Source organism: Hipposideros armiger, unplaced genomic scaffold (assembly GCF_001890085.2).
Source record: "Hipposideros armiger isolate ML-2016 unplaced genomic scaffold, ASM189008v1 scaffold_983, whole genome shotgun sequence".
Taxonomy (NCBI): Eukaryota; Metazoa; Chordata; class Mammalia; order Chiroptera; family Hipposideridae; genus Hipposideros; species Hipposideros armiger.
Window position 1 is genome coordinate 496801 of NW_017732333.1, and position 22730 is coordinate 519530.

Genomic DNA, 22730 nt, shown 5'->3' on the forward strand with positions numbered 1-22730 from the left:
CCGGCGACTGATCTGCCTCGCCCAGGAAGAGCGCAATGATGGTGCCAACTTGGGCCAGTGAAGCAACGTCCTCCACAACTAGACTGAAGAACAAAAGGGCAGCAACTTGTCTGCTCCCCTTCCCCCAATTCCCCAATAAAAAATAAAAAATAAAAGATGAGATGACATTGAAGCAGGGCAGGCCCTGATCCAATGTGGCTGTGTCCTTATGAGAAGGGGAACTGTGGACATGGGCTCGCACACAGGGGGGACGCCACATGAACACGAAGGCAGAGAAGGGGATGCGTCTACAAGCCCAGGAACCCCTGGATCGCTGGCCACCACCAAGGAGGAGAGGGGAGTGTGACATGGGTTCTTCCTCAAGTCCTCAGAAGGAACCAGCCCTGCGGACACTTGATGTTGACCTCTGGCCTCCAGAACTGGCTGACAGGTTCATGGGCTTTGTTGGCAGCCCCACCAATGCTCAGGGTGCCTGTGGCACAGAAGCCACCATGCAGTATGAGGGAACCCACATAAGGATGAGGGGCCACATACTGGGGGGCGGGGGGAGAGGTGTGGCTGGAAGAGCCAGCCCAGCTGCTTGTCTGCCCCCGGGGAGGCGGGCCTCTGGTCTATCCTGCACGCTGAGGCTCTCTCAGGCCGTCCAACAGGCGGAGGCCCCCAGCGCACCCCAAGGGAATAAAAAATTTCTCATCGTTTGGGCTCTGGACACAGGTTTCTGTAACTCGCATCTGAAATCATCTGAACTGATGAACCGTGCAGAGAAGTTTAACGACTTCCAGTGAAGGGAGAGCTGTACCATATCTGTGGGTGCACATCACTTAACAAACCCGCCTCGGCACATGAACGCTTTTTTTTTTTTAATTCCATAAAACCAAAATTCCGGAAAGATCAGTGAGTGTGAAACCCAACAAGCTAACTGTAAGGTTCAAACGCAAGAGCACGTTTTCAGAGTAGCTAGGTCCACGTGGAAAGAGGAAACCCAAGATGACGATGTCAGATAGTCACACATTAACATGAAGCCACATCGCACGGTGGTGCTGGTGCAGGACCCGCCCAGCAGATGAGACACAGCCCGTGAACACATGCGACACGTGGACTCACAGGGATGATGGGCCTCCGGCCAGGTGGTGTTGGGAGAAGTGACATGATCCAAGCTGACCTCGCAGGTCAGTTGGGCTACAGACTGCAAGTAAAAAATGAAGCCACACAACAAACAGGAGGAAACAATCTCTCCAGGACCTTGGGGTTGTATCAAACCCCTTAAGTCACAACCAGAGCACCGGCTGGGACCAACGGGTGGAACAAACCAGAACAGCGTGTCTCTGTGTAAGTGAGGCCCCACAGTTAGCGTTAATGATTTGGGGAAGGCTACGAGGCCCCCAGGCTGTACAGAGAACTCCTAGGAACCAAGGAGGAAAAGGCAGAACCCACCTGAGCAGTGGTTCCAGCAAGGGAAGCGGGCGACCCTCAGTCACCAGAGAAACGTAAGCGACTGACAGGGAAGCTGTCTGTTCAGTTACTTTAACGATTTCCAATTCGCAGTACAGGCTTAGAGATTTTGGGTGTGACTCCCCCGGGCCCCTACGCAGCTATACCAAGTAAAGGCTGGAGAAGCACAGGGGCCCAGCCTGGGCCTCCCCATCCCGTCCCGCCGCTCGCCGCCGATGGCTGGAAAGCAGCCCCTGCTTGTACAGGACATGTCTTCACACCGGTGACATGTCCAGGTGCTGAATTCTGGCTCATCTTCTGACGGACAGCCATGACATAAAATGATGTCCCAGCCCTTGTAATACTGCCTGAGACTTGAATGTGCTTATATCTCTACTAGTTTATTGGGTTGTCATATTTAATTACATGGTTTCCTTGTACAAATCTTTGTTCCCATCACTGGCAAACATTATCTGGCCAAGTTTCGGGATTCAGTAACAGAACACTTAAAGATCCATGACATTTTTCTCTGTTGTCATCAAGGAACACAACACCTTTTCATAACCTTTATGATCTAATCATTTTAATTGGAGTTGTTTTTTTCCTCTGTTCTCTTGGACTTGAGTATTTTGTTTTGTTCCAGATTTTACATATTTCCGGGTTTTATACCTTCCACTTCTTTTTATGGTTTTCATCCTTTATATGCTTTTTATGTACTTTTATTGGTCTTTGAGCTAATTTGTAAGCATTCACAATGTAGGAATAAGTCTTTGTTAAACTCAAGCAGTAACAGCCGTCAGAATATCGCTTAAGCATGTATCAAGGGGTGTTTCTGAAGCCTGTCTTCCAGCCCCTTCCTCGCAGGGCACGGTGTGAGGCAGGAGTCCGGGGCCAGCCAGCTTTGCCCACTGAGCACCGACGGCCATCCGCATCTAGTCTCCCAGTGTTTTTTTTGTTTTTTGTTTTTAATTTGGGGATGGGAACAGCGCTGGGGAATTGGGGGAAGGGGAACAGACAAGTTGCTGTCCTTTTGTTCTTCAGTCTAGTTGTGGAGGACGTTGCTTCACTGGCCCAAGTTGGCACCATCATTGCGCTCTTCCCAGGCGAGGCAGATCAGTCGCCGGCTTCTGGACGCAGCTGCCGGCCGCTCACGCTGGCTGCTGGCTACACACGGTAGCCCATGGCAACCCACTGCAGCAGGGGCTGCAGCCTACGCCGTCGCTGGCGACTCATGGCAGCCCAGCTCCAGGTTGAGCTGTTGTTCAGCATCTTAGCTGTGGAGGGCAGTGTCACTGGCCCTCATATGTGGGATCTGAACCGGGGCCCTCTGGCGTCCCAAGCCAGCTCTTAACCAACGCGCCACTCGGCCGCCCTACTCTCCCAGTGTTTTATTAAATTCTCTTTGGTGAACATCAGTATGAATGAGATAGATCAAGAAAACATGGACAGTGAGGCTGCTTAGTAACTACCCGTATGTCCTCACATGGCAACCACTGGACGGGGAACTCGGAGAATCGCCTGGAACTTTGGTGTCCCTGTCTCCCGCCAATGAGCCACACACAACAGCGGGGCTTTCATGAAACCTGTGTTGCTCAAAGACCAACAACGAAGTCTGATGTTCCTTCAGCTTTGTTCTTTCCAGCCCCGTGGGCTAAACAGAAACCATGAACCTGTCCTTAGCTGTGGATCTGCCTTTTACGTCAACGGCGAAAGTGCTGCTGTTGGATGTGGGGTCTGCGGCCCGCCCCGCACAGGCTGTGACCATCTGCTCTTCTCCTTACGCGCTGATGGCTCCAGTGCCACCCCCAAGATCCCGGCCCTCCTGGTGTGGGGACGCCAGAAACCCTGAAGCCTTGGTTGGTGTCGGGGCATCCACCAGCGCCCTCCTGGTTGGAGACCCTTTGCTGAATGAAGGTCAGCGGCGCCTTCCACACCCAGCACGGTGGCCCTTGGAGACCTCATCAGACACACAACCTGGCCTATCCCTGATCACAGGCCCTGGTGTCCCCCTCAGCAGGTGCCTCCAATCGGCCAGGGGTGGGTGACACTCCAGAAGGATGGCATGAGGGCCAGCTGGGCACCAGGGGTCTCTCAACGGGGACCCAGCCAGGACAGACCTCGGCCTAACTGAGCCGTCCCATCAGCCGCTGCAGGACACCACCCCCAGGCAGGGCAGGACACCCTCTCCCTGCCCCATGGTCCCCAGGAGGGACACTCACCTCACAGAGCCCAGGCGGCTGCCATTCAACTTGAGTTGGCTGAGGCTGGGCAGGTGCAGCCCTGTGGGTCACAGAGAGAGGTCAGAGGCTGCCCGCCTGCCTGCTCGCCTGCCTACACCCTCCACAGGCATTGGCGTCCCTCTGCCTTGCTGCCCGCTGGCTGCTCTGAGGCCCAGTGGCACCAAGTCTGTCTTCAGCCAGGCTCGAATGAAGCAGGCCGGGCAGGGTATGGAAGGTGCTCCTGAACCAAGAGGGTCACATGGGAGGCCACCAGGCCACTGGACTCTAGGAGCTGACTCCCAAAGCTTGGGTCCTGCCCCCAGCCACCTTATATGGCCTGCCCACCGCCCCAGGCACCCCCGGACCATAGCCTTCACCAGCTAGTAGCACTGGGTGCCACAGCACAGGGATCCCCAGCCGGTGTCGCTGCCCACCCGTCCCCAAGAGAGTTCTGAGCTGCTGACTCCTATTATACAAAGAACAGTGCCTTGGCCCTGACAGAGTCCCCAGTCCCTGGACAGAGGGGTGCAGGGCAGGCCCGTGGGGTGCCCTGGCCCCAAGACCAGAGCCTGGTGGGCAGGGCTTGAGCGCGCTGGCCCTGCCAGTGGCGGGAGTGGATAGGCAGGGGCTCTCACCGAAGTTGCCCAGGCTGTGCTCGCGCGTATCGACACACATCTCCAGCGTGCTCACCAGCCGGAGGTCAGGCATCTGGGCCAGCGCCCGCTGCAGAAGCCGTGGGCGGTCAGCGCTGGGGCTTGGACAGCAGACACTCGCTCCCTCCACTGACATCCCTCCCACTGGCCTCCAGGCTGGAGCAGGGGGCAGACTCTTCCCTGCCTTGTCTGTGCTGACAGCCACAAATGGCTCTGAGTGGATGTGACATGAGCAGAGGCTGTACCTGAGCTTGGCAAGTGGCACCACTGCCAGAGAAGGGCCTACCCTGGTGTGTCTCCAGGTGAGACCCACAGAGGACCTGATGAGGCCAGGTCAGCTGTGGGGAGCGCGGCCGAGTGCACTCACACCATGGGCTGCCGAGCGGTGTTTGCTCGGAGCTTCGGCGTCTTCACAGCAACAGCCAACACACAAAATGCAGGGCCCAAAGCAACACAACTACACAACATGACACTGGATTTGGGACTGGGTTGGGGGAGCGAAGAGACTGTTACCAGAGCTGCAAAGATGGAGACCATGTCACACAATGAGTTTTTGGTAAAATGGTGGCAGAAAAAATGCACATGATGAACTTGTGACATTGGGCGGAGAGGCCCCAAGCAAGGTGTGGGCAGCGTGAGCGGGCCACGGGCCACGGCATTGGATGAGGCGCCATACGAGGCAGCGTTCAGCGGGAATTTTGGAACGTGTGGGCTTGAACTCCAATCAGCAGAACGAAAAACTGAGAAGGGCTTGAAGTTAGAATGACCCATCATACTCAGCCTCAGGGAGGAGTCCAGGAGGGGCCCACCTGCCTCTACAGCTTCTGGGGGTTCTTTGGAGGGGGAAGTCACATCCCCCAGAAGGCAAGAAACAAGCTCCGGTGTGGCTTTTAGCACCTCGCTTCAGCCAGACTTGAATCTGTTAAAAAGCACGTGGGCTCTGGGCCACTGGCTGTCCTGGCTGACCATGGTCCTGGACTGAGGCGGACCATGACCGTCAGGAGCAGATGTGTGAACCACATCCACACAGGTCAGGAGCCTGGTGGACAAGGAAGGGGGTCCCAGGGTGGACAGAGTGGGCTCTAGTCAAGAGGAGTATACCAGCCAGCACAAGACCGGCAAACACTCAGCTAGTGGGTGTCGCAGTGACTGCCAGGCAGCACTCCTCTTCCCTTCTCAAGCGGTGAGTGGTTGGTCCCACCAGTGCAGGCTGGCCGTGGGGGTCCCCTGAGACAAGTCCTTCAGAGGTGAACCCCTGAGCGTGTGCCTGTACTCAATCTGCTGCCCACTCCTGGCTGCCCACCATGAGGGCAGCGCTGGGCGGCTCCATCAGCCTGGGTCCCAGCAGGACCACAATGACCCCTGAGTCTGGGCAGGGACGCCTGCCGTTGCAGTCAGAGTCTGGTTGGCTTGTGATCAACGTCATGTGGCCACAGGTGACAGGGACAGAGACCATGGGGCCCAGGTAGAGAGGAGAGTCCGCCAAGGACGGCTGCAGAGTGCCTTAGAGTCACGAAGATTAGCCCTGGAGAGGCCCAAGGGGGTGCAGTGACCACACCGGCCCCAACGCCCCCATGTACTCGGGCACCATCCCCACGAATGAACGCGACACACAAAGGAAATGACAGACACTCCAGTGAGTGGCAGGACTGTCTGCAGCAACCATGACCGGGACGTCCCCGGGGCTCACCGGACTGACACCGTGGCTGCCTTGCCCGAGCCTGTCCCATCTCCTCAGCTTTGGGGAGGGGCGAAGTCACTTCCAGCCCGAGGGTTCTCAGGTGGCCCTTCTTGGTCTGTCCCAGCCTGGCCTGGTGGCAACGCCCCTGCTGTGTGGTGCTGGGCACGTGACGAGGCCAGGTCGACCTGTAGGCCCAGCCAGGTGCCACGGGGGTCACTGCCCTGCTGCACCCTGCTTCTGGCATTCTCTGGGCATGGTCAGGCTGGACCCAGTGACACCCTGTCCTGCTTTCCAGGGTGTCCTTGGCCAGCTGCTTTGTCCACCAGAGGACGCTCCCGCCCCCTGCAGACTGGTTGGTGCCTAGAGCCCCCTCAGAGTCAGGCTGTTTTCAGTGTAGCCCAGGCTCCTTACGGCCACAGGAGGGCCTGGGACAGGACCAGCATCCCAGCTCCGTGGGACTGGCCCCTCCCACACGTCTGCCTGCCATCTCTGAACCCAGACCTCATAAGCATCACAGGCCAGCCTGGACGGGGCCCACAGCTCTGAGCCTGTCTGTTCCCGGGGTTGGACAAGCTGGTGGGTGGACCAGCTCTGATGTGACAGCTCATGCTGACAGCTCCATGCTGGACAGGAGCACTGGTTAGGCAGGTGTGCCTGGAGGGCCACATACACCGAGGGGCCAGTGGCAGGGGCCTGGGCGGGAATGTTCCACCCACCTGCAGGGACCAGTATGGACTCTTCTCAGAGCTGGTCAGGAAGATGGGCGGGGACCTCAGGCAGCCAGGCTGCATGTTGGTGGGCACATCACTGAGGTGTCTCCAAGGAGCCCCTCTCCGTGTGCATGCCACCCCGTGTAAGCGTGGGAGTGGTGAGGGAGGCCCTGGGCAGTGGCAGCGTCCACCCCTCACCCCAACCAAAGGTGGACAAAGAGCATGGCCAGGAAGTAAGGTGGGGGTGCTGGGAGGTACAGGGCTGCCCGGAGGGTCACCAGGTGAGCACCTACAGTCACAGGACCCTGGAGAGCCTGCTGGGCCTTGGTGCGGGGGGAGGACAGCAAACCCTCACGGCACCTTTGGGAGCAAGCCTTCACCAGCTGCCCCAGGGACAATCAGTGGGACCCTGGCAGCTTGTGCTTTCATTTGTTCCTGGCCCTTCGCACCTGGTGTGCCCTGTGCTTGCATGTTTGCCACCCTGCCTCCCACCAGAATGTCAGCTGCTCGGCGAGGGACCTTCTGTTGCGTCCACAGAGAGGTCCTCAGAGCGCAGCACACGGGGGGTGCTGAGCAAATACTTGTAGGCTCCTGCCTGGCTCGGTCCCTTCCACGGCCTGAGTGCCAGGGACACACTGGGGACAAGGGCATCCATCAAACAGACAAGGCCCAGAGGACCAGGGACAGAGGACATGCTGGACATCAGCCCCGGAGTGTCACCCATGCAGGCTCCCCACCTCCCAGCACTCACCAGTCGGGCAGGTGACAGGTACTCCTCCATCAGGAGTTCACTGCAGCCACCTCCGTGGCTGCCTGGGGCCTTGCTCTGCGGGCGAGGGTTGTGCTGGCCCTGCCAGCTCAGCTCCCGCACTTGGACACTGGCCGAGCTCGGCCGAGGCCCCCGGGCCCTGTCCATTCACACGCAACCTGCCGGGACAGGCCATAGGGCTGAGCCTTCACGCTTTCTCTGACCAGCAGGCAGCACAGCCCTGACGTGTCCCCATACACAGCAAACCCCGCAGCCCACCCCAGCCTGGACAAGGCTCTCTAGTGCCCTCACCCACTTAGCCCACCTGGGGGCTTCACAGCCCCTGCCTGGGCATGTCACCCTCCTGGGGTTTCTGCCCATCCTTCAGGGTCCGCGGGAGGGGCACTGACTCCAGGCCTCCCCATCTGAGACCCCCCTGGGCTGTGAGCCTGAGGATGCTGCCTCCTGGGCATGGCTGCTTCGTCACCCTCTCTGACCAGTAGCAAACCTTGGCCTCCGACCCTGAGCTATGCGTCCTTCACCAGATGGTCTCTGAGCCTGGGGGGCCCAGGACCAGGCTGGTGGACATACCCCCCACCCTACCCATGCCCACTGACCCCTCACCTGGAGCTGCCTTTTCCCACCGTGGGTCAAACATCCGGGCAACGGGGTAGCATGTGGCCCAGGTGATAGCTGTAAGAGAGTCGGGTTGGCCAGGTCCTGAACCAGGCGGCCTGCCCAGAAGAAGCAGGTGAAGAGGTGGGACTGGCAGCCTGGGGCCTGGCCCTCAGGTCTTCTACCACCCTGACAGGGGACCTGGCCTGGGTGAGGAGGAAGACAGCCAGGTGGGTGAGTGACGCTGGGGTCTTTCTAATGCAAATGCCTGGTCCTCATTCAAATCCCCATTTGCCTCTCCCCTCTCTCCAAAAGGGGTCCTGGGTCTGCTGCCCTCACAGGAGGACCCTACCACCCTGTCCCATGGGAGACCACCCATCACTATGTCAGGCCTGCCAGTCGCAGGCTATGGGCCGGTCAGGCTGCGGCCCTGGGTTGCCCACGGGCAGCACTGAGGGCTGAGCCCACTACCTTCTCCTCTCTGTACCTGAGAGCTGCTGGCAGGAGGTCCTGCCCACAATTAGGCCCCGAGTATCTGCCCAGTCTAACCTAGAGGTCTTGGGCTCCAAAGAGCAGGGCCTGGTCTGGAGGCTGTGGCTCCCCTCCAGACACTGTCCCCTCACATTCATGCACTGGCCTAAACCTGTCCCCACTCTGCCTACCACTCTGCGAGCTGGACAGCTGGGGGCCTCTCCACAGCCCTGGCCTGGCTCATCAGTTCTCTGGGACCCCTCCGCCTCTCCACCCTTCAACAAACAGGGAGGGGCTCTGGGGGCAGGCTCCACTCCCCACTACATCGCCACCAGAAACCCCAGGCTCTCCCCCAGGGGCAGGGTTTGGGGTGCCTCCTGTCCAGTGACTGGGAGCCCCTCAGAACACAGCCAGGGGTTGTAGGCAGGGTACCCAGGGGACCAGATTTGACATCTGGGGACATCAATGAGTCCCTCACTGGCTTTGCTGCTTGATTCTCACGCCCACCCCTTGGCCTGTTTGCCCTCTGGCGTCGGGGAGATAAAGGCTTGAGACCTAGGACCCACAGGCACGCTGTGCTCTTACCTGAGGGCTCGGCCCGGGTGCCCCGGCCCGTGGGGCTCGGCCCTGGGCACCCTCGGTCGCCGGGCTCTCTCTCCTACTCTGGGGTTGTTCTTCCGGCCTCGGGGTTTCGGGCCTGGGCGCCATGGCAACGGGGGGAGGACCTAATTTGAATAATCAAATATTTATGATCCGCGGGAATCTGCCTGGCTCTGCGGGCCGAGCCACACCTCTTAGCAACGGTTGCTATGGCTGACGGTGGGGGGAGTGGGAACCCCTCCCCCTAGGGTACAGCCCCTCACGCACGTGGGCGCTCCTCGGCTGCTAGGGGTGCTGGGGCGCAGGTAAGACGCAGTCAGGCTAGGGGGTGGGGGCGCAGACAGGCCAGGTGTCAGCCCCCTGCAAAGGCGGTCTGCGGTGGAGAATCGCGCCCACCTTTCCCTGGTGGGAGGCGCTATGAGGGTCCTCACGAGGACGGGACTTACCTCCGCCGGCAAGTGTGGCCGATGCCACGATAAAAGGAAGCACCGTGGGAAAGGACCCTCTGAGGACCAGGGAAGTGAAGACCTGGACACCTGGAGGGGAGGCCAGCGAGTCCGCACCCGCAAAGGGACACCACCACCCGCTTTCGTGTATCTGCTTTCGCTTAGCGTCTACGTGCGTCTGGAGCGATCCCGGAGCCTCGGCACAGCCAACCAGACACCGCTACGACACGTGGGGTCGGCGCCGTCGTGAGCCCCCGCCCTCCCCAAGGTCAAGGCCTGCAGTGGGGTGAGCTCAGGGGAAGAGCAGCGGAGCCGGCGAGGGGAGGGGTGGGGGGGGGCGCCGGCTGAGCAGAGGCAGGTTGAGCCGTTCTTTCTTGAAAATACGGAGTGTGTTTTATGCATGACTTAGAAGTTTTAAGAAGTCACAAACATGTGTTTTTGAGTCTTGAAAGGAGCCAGCATATGCACGTTTGTGCTTTGGGTAGGGGGAGACTTAAGTTCATACCCTTATGGTAACTTTTCGATTACGTTTGCCGGTCGCCGTTGGTTAACTGGGCCACACGGTGAGCTTCTGTAGGGCTGGACATCGGGTTTGGGGGGAGCTGGGCGGGCTGGCAGCCTGCAGGGCTTGCCCAAGTTGGGGGATGCTTGGGGGTGCGGGAGAGGACCCCTCCTCGGAGCCCCTGGAGGGGCTGCGCTAGGCAAGTGAGAGGCAAGACCCTCGTACGAGATAAAAAGGTTGAGCCAGACTCAGCTTCGCGGGCTGACAGGCCCGCGCCCAGCCCAGGCGCCCCTGCTCCTGCCGCTCCTGCCCTAGGGCGCCCCGCCCAAGGTCCCTTCCGAAGCTGCCAGGCGTCCGGGTAAGGGAGAGGCGGCCGTTCCGCAGCTACCTGCGGGGAACGGGGCGCAGTACTGCCGGGCCCCCGGCCACTGGAGGTCGCAGCTTCGGGCCCGACCCTCGCTCTGGCGGCCCCTCCGCCTTCTCCAGGACCAAGCCCAGGGGGCGTCCGCAGTGACCCTGCAGGCTCCGCCCTTCCGCTCCGGGGCCCCCTCGGTGAACTGCGCCGCGAGGCGCAGGGAGGGCCACGGGGGACGCGGACGCGGCTGTGCGCGCCGTCGAGGTGCCCAGGGCCCCGGCGCTGGGCTCCCGGAGCAACTCAGGGGGCTCGCGCCGGTACCCGGCCGCCCCGGCCCGGGAGAGCCCGAGCCTTCCCGGAGAAGCCGTCGCCCCGGAACCCTCGACTCCGGCGCCCTCGCTCTTCTTCCGCGCCGGCTCAGACAGCCCCTAAGGCCGCGGCCCACGAGGGCCACCCAGCCCGGCACCGCCCTCAGCGCCTTCCGCTCCCGGAAGCCCTGCCCGGCCGCGGCCTCTGACGGGCGGGCCGCTCGGCCAACTGGAGCGGGGCAGGGCGGTGCTGGGGCGGGGTCCCGCGCCCCCGACCAATGGCAGGCCGCGCCGGGCTGACGCGCTGCGGCTGGGGGCGGCGGGCGGCGGGGCCGCTGGGTATGTCGCTCTGCCTCGGCAGGCCGGCTCCTCGAGCTCCGTGTCCCTGGCCCTGTCCTCCTCGGGACCCCACGCGTGCCCTCAGGCAGCGTGTGGGGTTCCCCTGCGCCGAGGTCCGCCCGAGGCCGTGCGCTAGGCGGGGTCTCCCACCCGCCTGAGTCCCAAGGACCCCTCCCCTAAGAAGGGCTCGGCCACCCTGCGGCCATCACACCCAGCAGGCGAGTCTGGGGTTTAGGAAGTCCACTCCTCCCAAGGGCACCTCCTCATTAAACATTAGGAATTGGAGACACCCCAGCTGGGGGCCTTGGAGCCGAGCCCGTTTTCCGCCCCGCCCGTCCCCCTGTTCCCGCACCTCTGGGTCTTTTCCTGTTGGGAGCCGGTGCTAACCAGGGATCCTCCCTCCACGCCGCCTCCTCACCTGCCTGGTTGTCTCCAAACTTCTCAGGCAGCAGGCCCTGGGGTTTCCCTTAGTTCAACTCGAGGGGATCTCGTTGGAGCATAAGCGCAGCCCAGGAGGGCAGGGCTCTTTGTGCCTGCCTGTCACCTGTGTCGGGAACAGTCCTGGCTTGCCGAAGGCACTCAGTAAATACTTGTCGAATGCACCAACGTGCCCAGTGGGGCCTGGAACCCGGTGTCGGTTGGCACTGGCCTGCCTGGGCACGCTGCTATGGGCTCCACCGTGGCAGGACCTGTTCCCGTAGGGAGGGGGGACTGGTGACCTCAGCCTGGGCGCCTCCAGTTCAGGCTTTCTGCCTACTCAGCAACTTCTAATTTGGGTGCGTGGTTGGGAGATGCTCTCAGCTGTCAGTCCTGCCCTTGGGGGACCAGCTCCCCGCCTCTCACAGCCGTGAAGTGCAGCTGGAGGCAGGATCTCTGTCCCACCCCTGGGCTGGAGGGGCCACCGTGAGTGGTAGGCTGCCACCCTGACGCCTGAGGCTGGGGCCCAGAGGGCAGGCCAGGCCTGGACAGATGGGCTCGGAGAACTCAAAGGCCTGCCCTGTGGGGCCCGGCATGGCTGATGGGATTCCCTCAGCAGGTGGGATAGGACACCACCACAGTGCCTCGTGCTGAGTGTCTGGAGGCGCCATGACGGAGTATAAGCTCGTGGTGGTGGGCGCTGGCGGCGTGGGGAAGAGTGCCCTGACCATCCAGCTCATCCAGAACCACTTCGTGGACGAGTACGACCCCACCATCGAGGTGAGCGGGGTCGACCCCCGCCCAGCCCCAAGCCCTGACACAAGCTTGTCTTCTGCCCGCCGCACCGAGGGGCACCCTCGTGCTCGGACCTGGGGGCACAAGAGGTGCAAGGAGGGGCTGGTGGTGCACACGCTCTGTCCCAGGAGGGATGGGGGTTCCTAAGCAGTGTCCCCGCGCAGGACTCCTACCGGAAGCAAGTGGTCATCGATGGGGAGACGTGTCTGCTGGACATCCTGGACACGGCGGGCCAGGAGGAGTACAGCGCCATGCGCGACCAGTACATGCGCACCGGCGAGGGCTTCCTCTGCGTGTTCGCCATCAACAACACCAAGTCCTTCGAGGACATCCACCAGTACCGGTGAGCTGCCAGCACCCTTGTGGACCCCCGTCCCCTCTGCGTGCCCTGGACGCAGCCTGCCAACGGCTCACACCGTCCTCCTTGCAGGGAGCAGATCAAGCGGGTGAAGGACTCGGACGACGTGCCCATGGTGCTGGTGGGGAACAAGTGTGACCTGGCTGCACGCACTGTGGAGTCTCGGCAGGCGCAGGACCTGGCCCGCAGCTACGGCACCCCTTACATTGAGACCTCAGCCAAGACACGCCAGGTGAGCTGGCTCCCTGCCCACCTGTAGCTAGGGCCCCCGCCCGCCCCGCCAGGGAGCCGCGCTCACCGCCCCTCTCCCTCGACACAGGGCAGCCGCTCTGGCTCCAGCTCCGGGACCCCGGGACCCAGCGGCCCCTCGCGCTGTAAGTCTCCCGGGACAGCAGGGCAGCGAGGGAGGCCAGGGCCGGGGTCTGGGCTGCAACAGCTCAAGGGGGAGGTGGAGATCCCTAGAGAGAGCTGCCCTGAGCCAGGCCGGAGCGGTGACCCTGGGGCCCCAGCCCCTCTCCCCCCAGAGCACCCCGTGGGCCTCTTGTCGGCCCTGTCCCCTTAGTGGGCTGTTGGGGACAAGGCAGTAGTTCAGATGGGCGTGGGCACAGACCTGGGGCTGCCCTGCCCTATGGGGAGCTGCTGAGGGGCAGATAGATGTCCCATGGGGTTCCTGGGGCTGCAGGGTGAGCAGGCCCGGCTCCCTGCCTATGGGTGCGGGCGGGGAAGGGGCTGGGACTCTGCCGGAGCCCGTGGCAGGGTCCCTAGGTCTCCGGGCCTCCCCTCTGAGCTGGCCTCTTGTCCCCAGGGTGTGGAGGACGCCTTCTACACGCTGGTGCGTGAGATCCGGCAGCACAAGCTACGCAAGCTGAGCCCGCCAGACGAGGGCGGCCCCGGCTGCATGAGTTGCAAGTGCCTGCTCTCCTGAGTGCCCGTCTGTCCCCTGTGCCCGCCCCCACGGGAGCGGGCCTGGAGGTGCCGGATGCTGGGGGGAGGGAAGGAAGGAAGTCCCGCCAGAGCCCGGCCAGCCCAGGGTCGGTGGACAGAGTGACCGCAGGCCTCCCAGGACGCTTTCACAGACTGTCATGAACTGTTGCCACCGGTGCCCCAGCCGTCCCTCCTCCCTGCCCGTCCTGGCCCGTCGGGCGCAGGTTGAATGCAGTAAATTATTTGATGGTCTTGACCCTGGCGTCTGGCCGAGGCTGGGTGGCCGCGGCGTGTGTGGTCTCCCATGCAGCACGGCGGCAGCTCAGCTCCGTGCGGAGCGTTGGAGGCGCCTCTGCCTCCTGGGGCACCCGCTGCCTCCAGCAGAGCCCCGGGTGCTGCAGCAACAGGCTGGTCTGCATTTCACCACAGAAAGACTTCACCGACCTTTGACAGCGACGCGAATTGAGACCAAGGGCGCATCCATCCCCCTGGGAGGAAGCCTTAGGAAATGCTGAAACCAGAGGGCGGGGAGGGCTAGTGTCTGCCACCTGGGAACCTCCCAACTGCAGGTGGGGTTGCAATTCCTGAGCTTTGGGAACCCTGAAAGGCAGCTGATGACCAGCAGGGGGCAGGGCCTGGCCTGTTGGGTCCTTGCCATGCCACCAGTGTCCCCAGCCCAGCCGGGGGCAGCAGCTGGCGGGTTCTCAGAGCCAGACTCCAGCGTCTTTGGCTTGGCCTTGGGCCTCTGCTCACTCCGTGCTGGGTGGCTGCTCAGGGCCCTAGTCTAGCCAACCCTGCTGCCCTGTGTGGGGGTGGAGCTGGCCTACCTGCTCCTGCCACCTCACCGCCGGGGTAGCCTATTGCTCCCAGACTGCCTCAGGTCACTGGTGGCCACATGCTGCTCCGAGAGGGCTCGCCCTGCCTTGGGCCAGAATCCAGGACTGGCCAGGGCCATAGGGGGCTCAAGTCCTCCCAGCTTTGGGGGGAGGGGGGGCGGGCCTCATGGCGCACCTGCCCATCCAGGGCCTATGTTCAGGCCAGGCCCCTCTGGTCAGGGACGCGTGTGGGGACTGCTGTCCATCGGGAAGGCCAGCATCAAGAGGCATGCTGCTGGCTGGCCAGGGTCTCGGGGCACCACTCTGGCGACCACCGCCCCCTCTGGCGACTCCAGGCACCCAGCTTCCTGTGGACGTGCAGGGCTGTCCTGGGCCCCGTGGTTCCATCTTTGGCAGGCTGTGTGGGGCCTGTCACTGGGCCCCCGGGGTGGCCCAGGCAGGTGTTAAGGGGAAAGGGACCCAGTGTTGTGACTCAAAGCCGATGTCCGGGGCCACCTGCCCCCAGTCTCTGGATTCATTGTCAGGTTGGGGAGGGAATTCCATCACGCTGACTGCAGCTGGTCCCCAGAGCTGCCCTGGGTTGCGGGCAGGCAGGCCAGACGGAGGGCCTCTGGACCCCTCAGGGGAAGGCAGGCAACTTTGGGCCCTGCAGAGGCCACCTCATGTCACTTTCCAGCCTTGGGGACAGCCTGGCTGGGCTGGGCAGGGCTTGTCCTCTGGAGAGTGTCTGGGTGCTGGGGACACTCCAGGCCCAGAGACATCAAGGGGAAGTCTTCAGGTTCCGGGAAGGGAGCTGACTGGTGAGCCTTCCCCCGCAGGCCTTGTGGTTTGCGCTGGGTGGGGCCCCGCATATCATGGTGGCTGCCCTGGCCTGACCCTGAACAGCCCTCCAGGAGTCTGCCCTGATGCCCAGCCCTGGCTTGATTTTCTGAAAATTAGAGCAGAAGAGGAGATGCTGGGGACTCTCCCGCTATTCACTGCCCCAGGAGGGGACCCTGTGCTGGGGCCCACCTGGAGGGGGGTGTGGTGTGTCGTCCTCTGTAGCTCGGCCATCGAGGCCTGAAGGTGCCTGGACGAGGGTGTGCGGTCAGGCCAGGAGGGGCCCCACTGGGGGGCCTCAGGTCCCTACCTACCTATCAGGTCACCTTGCGTAGATCCTGCTGTGTCCTGAAGGGTGCCACACTGAGGGGTCCAGCTCTGCCCCAGAATGCCACAGGCAGTGCAAGGGGAGGTGGCCAGCAAACGGCCCCCACTGCTCTGCTTTTCAGAGGGTGCCCTGCCCCCATGCTGCGGCCAACCCCTGTGCCACTGTCCCCACCCTGGCACTAGAACTGTGCTGTGGCTATGAGCACGTGCTTGCCCTCCAGGATGTAGGTGCCCCAGAGCTTCAGGGTGAGCGACACAAAGGTCTGTAAGGACAGTGGGTGTCGAGGGGCAGCCTGTGCAGAGACTGGCCTGTCTGCCCCTGATCTGGGCTGTGCCCCTGAGCTGCATCTAACAGGCACCTCCTCACCTGGGAGGTCACCCAGGTGGCGACGTGGCTCCTGGACAAAGGTGCTCCCAAGTCCAGTTGGTGTTAGGGCGAGGCCAGCCCGACTGCTAACCTGGGGGCAGCAGACTGCCACACTCATGGGAATGCACCCCAGGAGCAGACACTGGCTGCATGGGGGGCTGGGGCTCAGCCTCCCCGCTCTGGGCTTCCCTAGGATGGGGCCTGGCTTGTACGAGTGGCCCATCCTGGGCACTGGGGCCCGGGAGCATCTCCTGGGCAGCCTCACCCCGTCAGTGAAGCTCTCTGAGGGAAGCACTTGGAGTGAACCCCAGTGGACACCTGTTCCTCGTCTTAATGGTGGGCAACGTTGCTCAGGGCCGCCTGGCTGGCAAAAACCTCGCTATTGCAGGGCCCGTGCGGCCGCGCCCGCACCCAGATGCCCTGCCTGGGACACCAGTGCTGCTGGAGTGCAGCTTCAGGAGGGCTGCTGCTGGCCTGGAATGAATCAGCCCCCAGAACCCCAACAGGTCAGAGCCTGTGCCGCCAGGGAGGGCTGGTTACTAGCAAGTGCCCCTTGCTGAACCCAAGGCGCCCTCTCCCACACAGTTGCCCTGCCTAGTGTCCATGGCCCTGAGGTCTGTGGGACACACTTCCCAAAGGGCAGGACTGGCTGTGGTTCTGGGTGAGGGGAGGGCAGGGGCCAAAGGCCCCTTCACCGAGTCCCAGCACGGGGTGCTCTGTGCTGAGGGTCAGACAGACATCCTAGCCCTGTCTACCCCTCCCACATTGGCCACAGCGGGGGGCTTGGTCCCAGCATCGATGGGCGGAGAGTGCCAGTCACAGGGTGGTGGGGTGCAGGCCACACCTGGGCTCAGGAGCCGGGCTGGGGCACGTGGGAGGGGGTGCATGGCCGGCTGGGCTTCCACTGGCCGTGGGCCCGGAGGGCAGCTGGGTGGGCGGCCGGATGTGAGGCAGGTGTGGGGTGTAAGGTGGTCCTGAGGGTGGGGCTGGGGCAATATGGGGGGCAGTGCCCTTTGCTGACGGGAGATGGACTGGGTGGGGGTCCCCGCGAGCCCCACTGCTAGGGGACCTGCAGGGCGGCTCTCCTGGGGTGCAAGACACGTCCTGTGGTGGGCTGTGCCCACTTACCGTGCCTCTTGGTCATTAGCTGGACTGGCGCCCAGAAGGTGTCATCCTCACTCAGGAACATCAGCGGGATGCCTGCGCCCCTGGCTGGTGCCGTGAAAGGACACCCCCCTTCCCTGACACCCGTGTCCCAGCTTTCCACGGGCTCCTGGGCAGACTCCAGCATGCCCACGCTCACCAAGCCCAGGAGGGCAGAGGTGAGGATGGCCGTGGGGCCACTGAGATGCGCCGTCAGCCCAGGCACCAGCGCTGCAGCAGCCCCGTGCTCTGCAGGTATTGTCCTTGGGGTCCCCTCAGTGAGGCATGCTGGGTGGTGGGATCTGGAGAGCCCACCATGAGTGCCGGCCGGAAGACAGCCAAGTAGCCTCATCTGGTGTTCCTCGGGGGCAGGTTCCTGGGGGACCGCCTGCCTGGCTACCCGCTGCACTCTTATGGAGTCGGGTCGGGGTTACTGGGGACCTTGGTCCCTGCTAAGTGTGACCACTGGTCTGGTGGCATTGGCTGTGACAACAGTGATGCTCACGGCCCCGCGCTGCCTCGTTAACTGCAGATGGAGCACTGGGGCCAGCACGAGGGCCATCCTAGTCTGAGACAGGGAGGGGGCCCCAGCCTGTTCCGTGTCAGCCACCCACTTTGCATCCTGGTGACAGTGTGAGCTGGAGTCCTAACTTGTCTGTCCCGTTTGGTGACAAATTCTCTGTTTTAAGATGCAAGGGCCCGGGCCAGCACGCAGGCTATGGGGGACACTCGGGTTGTACATGGAATAGGCAGAGAGCACATAGGACAGGACTGCCACCTGGGAAAGGGGACAACTGCTGACTGGTTTTGTTTTGTCTGACAAACCCTAATGACACAACAGGTGTGACTCAGTGACACCCAGGTCACATGCACCCTTAACACCGTAGGAGGCCACCGTGACCGAGCGCCGTCTGAGCCTGCAGTGCCCTCTGTACCCTGTGTGCCCTGTCTGTGGCCAGCTGTTGGTTGTGTCACACAGCCCCTCTAATCAGACTGGAAGCAAGACTTCTTGTCATTCTCAGAAGAAAACAAGCCATGTGACTTACCAGCCCCCAAGGGACTGCTACCTACACAGAACCAGTTTATTTTTTCTGAACCTTAATTAAACTTTAGGATAAAAAAAGAAATCAGCCAAACACCAGTGACATCTTCAGGGCACTTCAGTGCTTCACACTTTTGAGAGTCAAGTCTACATATAATGAAACGCCAATGCCTCAGGTGGACAGTTGGACGCGTTTTGATTTTCATTGTTTTTTTGGTTTGTGCATGTTAGAGTTCCATCTTTGGGGTTTCATGCTGCGTTGCACCTCCACTACACCGCTCCCTCGAGCGCCCCTCGGGTCCCACGCTGCCAGCCCCCGCCAGTCCTGCCCCTCCCCACCCCTTGGTTTGACTTTTCTGAAACGTCCTACGAATGAATCACACACGGGTCTGGCTCCCGTCACTCAGCCCAGTGCATCAAGCACATCCATGCACTGAGCGCGTCACCTCTCTCTCGTCTTTGTCGCCGACTAGCCTCCCACTCCTCGCGGACGGGCATCTGGGCTGGCCGCTGCGTCCACTTCCCTGCCATCACCAACACAGAGGAATGTTCCACGCAGGTCTGTGGGCAGGTGTTTCACATCAGCTGGGTGAACCTCTGTGACACTTTGGGGCCGTATGTGAGGCTGTGGGGTTTTGCCAGAAGCCGCCACCCCGTCCTCCAAAGTGGCCGCCCGGCCTGCGCCCCGCCCCCAGCTGTGGCAGGAGTTCCTGCGGCTCCACGTCTTGCCAGCACTCGGTGTTGCCGGGGCTCCAGGTCATGGCGGGTCCCATGGGTGTGCGGTGTTCCTGCGCTGTTGTGATACCGAGCCTTGTCATGAGCGTCTACTGTAGAGATGCACATACATGATGTGTACGTGTGTATTCTTGGTGGAAGTCTGTTGGATCCTGTGCCCATGTTTTATTGGGTCATTTGTTTTACTGAGTTCTGAGAACTCTCGGCTCTAATTCCACGGGAGTCCTTTCTACGATGACTGGCTCGCAGGCCTTCTCTCCCGCTCTGCACCTTCCTTCTCATCCTCGTCCAGTCTTTGGCCGAGTGAAAGGCTTAAGTCTCGTTAAAGCCTGTTCCCCCGTTTTCCTTTCACTCGGACAGCTTTTCCTCTGCGCCACGCCTCACCCTCTCGGGCACCACAAGACGAGTCCCCGCACTGCGCCAGAGGCTCGCAGGCCCAGCACAGCCACACGCATTCGTCCGCTGTCCACAGGCTGCTGTCCTGGACAGGAGGGGCCACCATCTGGCCCCTTCTGGAAACCTTGCTGAGTTTGGTTCCAGCTCGTCCTCACACCCTGGGCTCCTGTCTGCACTATGCCTGCAGATGGCGGCCGTACAGTGATTGACATTTGGGGTGGTGGCTCGGGGCTCCGGGGGCAGGTGGAGGCTGAGTCCCCCTGACCCAGCCTCAGAGGTCAACAGCGACACAGCAAGACTCTCTGGGCCAAGGTGGTCACAGGGCCACCCAGGTTCAGGGGCGCACGGAGCCCCACTTGGTGGAGGAGTGCTGATGCCTCGTCGTTAGACAGATGAGGGAGGTACAGGCGGCTACCTTGGGGAGACACATCCACGGGTGCCTGGCCGCCCTCCACCTGGTCCCTCCGTCCTCGAGACGTGGGCCTTTGGCACCTGCCAGGCTCGCTGTGGGGGCACCGGAAGCTGTCCCGCAGCAGCTGCACTGCCGACCCTCCCACAGTGTCCCCCACAGGCAGGGCCTTCCTCCCACGTAGCCCTCACAGGCCTCTGGCTGGAACAGGCTGTTCAGACAGCTGTGGGGCGGATGGGTGATATGAACACTGAGTGGGGGTTCGGGGACGCAGTGACAGTGTGGTGACGGCGTCGTCGTCGTGTGTGGAAAGGATTGTGTACACACAGGGTGACACCAGATGTCCTGGGTGTACTGTCGCACACTTGCCGCTGAGGGTGTGTGTGTGTGAGTGTGTGTGTGGTGAGCACAGAGACTGGATGGCACGAGGCCCGAACGCTGGACGCACTGACGCAGCCTGGGGCTCCCCATACCGGTTTGTTTTTATAAGTCATGGAAATTGTCTAAAAGAAGCAGCAAAAAAATGCAGAAATATGACTAAAAACATCAAAACTGGGTGTCACCATGACCCTCATTCAGTCCGTCTGTGTCTGTCCTGGTCCAGCCTGGTCTCTGCCGCCTGGCCCCACCCTGCATAGCCCTCGGGCCAGTGACACGCACGCGGGCCGTGCCCCTCCGGGCCTGGCCCCCAGCACCTCCCACCTGTGTCCCCCATCCCTCTACCCCTTGTTCTTCATGTGGCCAGGGCTGTGCCACCCCTCAGGGCTCAGCTCGCTCAGTGACGCCAGGAGTCCCTCGTCCTGCGCCTCCTCGTAGTTCCAGACCCCAGGTCTCCTGCGTCGTGGAGAACGCCTCCACCATGTGGCATTATTCTGTTTGCCGCTGTCCCCCGCTCTCCCCCCCAAGGGCTCTCACAGCCCCTGGACCCCCTGCGTCCCACGAGTCTCCTAACTTGCTCCATAGCAGTCAAGGACACGATGTGGTTGTGAAAGGGGGGTGCACGTCCAGGTCCATCTGCTCGGTTTCTGAGGAGATCTGGGCCCCTTCACTCTCTGTGGGTGGAGCCAGGGGAGCCAGAGGCAGACCCAGAAGCTAACCGCTACAACCGCCACCCCAACAGAGCGGCACTGGGGCAGGCCTGCGAGTTCCTGCCATTTCCATAAAGCAAGGACAAACAGACAGGCTGGGGAAGGAAGGAATAATGTCCCAACTTGCACAGGACATGACTGACTACGTAGAAAACCTCCAGGTATCAACAAATACATGCCTGGAACGACTGAGCTCAGTGAGATCGGGAATATAAGGCCGACCCACCACGGGACACGGAGCCAGAGCTGCAACATAAAGCCGTTTACAACCAGGGCCTCGAAAGGAGGTACTCAGGTGTATATTCGACCAGATGTGTACAGAACTGTAGGCAGAAAATTGAAAAATGCTGATAAAAGAATCAAAGATGACCCAAACAGATGGAGACACCGCGGTTCACAAACTGTGACAACACAGCAGACCTGCCCGACCTCCCCAGCAAAACAGACCATGTCAGAATTAAACACTTTGGTTTGGCAAAAGACTCCATTGGGCAGGTGAGAGGATGGCTGCAGCTGGGAGACGGCGTCTGCAGACCCCATGGCCAACAAAATTCAGAAGGAGGTCGGGGAGCCCAACAGTAAACACCCTAACATTCCAATCACAAAACGGGCAGAAGACTGCGGACAGCGGCCCACAAGCACCGACCGCTCCCATCCCAGACACGAGGGGCCACTGCTGCCTCTCAGTGGACACAGTAAAGAACAGTGACAACACCCAAAGCTGGTGAGGACGTGGAGCAGAGGGGTCAGTCATGCTGGTGGGAGTTGGAATCAGTGCAGCCCCCGGGGAAGCAGCTGAGCAGCCACCATCCCACCGAGCAGTTGCACGTTGGGGCACTGACCCCAGAGAAATGACAACTCGGTCCACACAGTCCTGCGCACGGTGTCTATCACGGCCCCTAACGGAACAACTGAGATGTCCTTCAGCAGGGGACGCGGTGCACCCACTGGACACTAGTCAGCAGCAGGAAGGAGAGGCAGCTGAGCAGAAACAGAGAACCGGGCTGAGCGGGGAAGCCGGTCCCAGAGGCCACACACTGTAAGACTCCATGTATAACAATTAAGTTCATGAACTCATCCTAGAAAAAGTGCTACATACCTAATTGCTGAACATCACTATGGTCACCTTCGAAGTCCTCCCCTTCGGAAGCTGCACTGATGCCAGAACCTAGCCCACCCTCCAAAGCAATTTTGGAACTCTTTTTCTGGAATGGCCATCAGAGCTGTTCATTGTTATTACCCTTGATGTCCTGAATGTCACCAAAATATCTTCCTTTCAATATTTCCTTTATCTTCGGGTAAAGAAAGAAGTCACTGGGGCCAGATCAGGTGAGTAGGGAGGGTGTTCCAATACAGTTACTTGTTTACTGGCTAAAAACTCCCTCACACACAGTGCCGTGTGAGCTGGTGCACTGTCATGATGCAAGAGCCACGAATTGGTGAAAAGTTCAGGTCGTCTAACTTCTTCATGCAGCCTTTTCAGCACTTCCAGATAGTAAACCTGGTTAACTGTTTGTCCAGTTGGTACAAATTCATAATGAATAATCCCTCTGACATCAAAAAAGGTTAACATTGTTGCAACAACTTCGCGAACTTAATCGTCAGACCTCATATGACACTCTTGAAATGACAAAATTATGAAGATGGAGAACAGAGTGGTGGGTGCTAGGGGTTAAGGGTGAGGGCGGCAGGAGGGACTCTGGAGGTGATGATGTCTTTGTTGGGGCCACCTTCTGGTTGAGTCCACTGCACATGCAGACGTCTGGCGTGGATGTTACCAGGGAGGCTGGGTTAGGGTCCTCCCTATATTATTTCTTACAGCTTCAGATGAATCTACCAAGTTTCAAACAAAAAGCTGAATTAGCAAACGGGCCCCGCGGCCCTCCCTGTGCAGCCACTTCAGCCCCCTCAGGTAGCTCGCCAGGGCTGCGTCCCCACGGCCTGAGAACGGTGTCCTCTGCCCTCAGGGGTGGCAGGCCATGTGCTCGCACACCCT

General features: G+C 61.1%; 2 protein-coding genes across 9 annotated transcripts in view; one reads left to right on the forward strand and one right to left on the reverse strand.

Moving 5' to 3' along the window:
• Positions 1-22730, reverse strand: part of LRRC56 (leucine rich repeat containing 56) — a 45679-nt gene that overhangs the window by 8736 nt on the left and 14213 nt on the right. Inside the window, exons 1-5 of one of the 7 annotated variants that reach the window (XM_019631089.1) lie at positions 9575-9860; positions 8067-8135; positions 7446-7621; positions 4286-4373; positions 3651-3711 (exon numbers count right to left, since the gene is read on the reverse strand). In XM_019631089.1, coding sequence (XP_019486634.1) covers positions 3651-3711; positions 4286-4373; positions 7446-7610 — 314 coding nt within the window. In that variant the 5' untranslated portion in view covers positions 7611-7621; positions 8067-8135; positions 9575-9860. Of the gene's footprint in view, positions 1-3650; positions 3712-4285; positions 4374-5993; positions 6170-7445; positions 7622-8066; positions 8177-9113; positions 9254-9574; positions 9861-22730 lie in introns of those variants that run through there. The other 6 variants (XM_019631086.1, XM_019631087.1, XM_019631088.1 and 3 more) reach the window with 6 other exon arrangements.
• HRAS (HRas proto-oncogene, GTPase) lies at positions 12115-13828 on the forward strand. Of its 2 annotated transcripts, XM_019631099.1 has the most exons (5): positions 12115-12275; positions 12455-12633; positions 12721-12880; positions 12968-13022; positions 13454-13585. In XM_019631099.1, exons 1-5 carry the CDS (start codon positions 12165-12167, stop codon positions 13486-13488), a joined length of 540 nt encoding a protein of 179 aa, XP_019486644.1. In that variant the 5' UTR covers positions 12115-12164; the 3' UTR covers positions 13489-13585. The 2 variants fall into 2 exon arrangements, with proteins under 2 accessions (XP_019486644.1, XP_019486643.1); XM_019631098.1 differs by lacking the exon at positions 12968-13022 and having other exon boundaries at positions 13454-13828.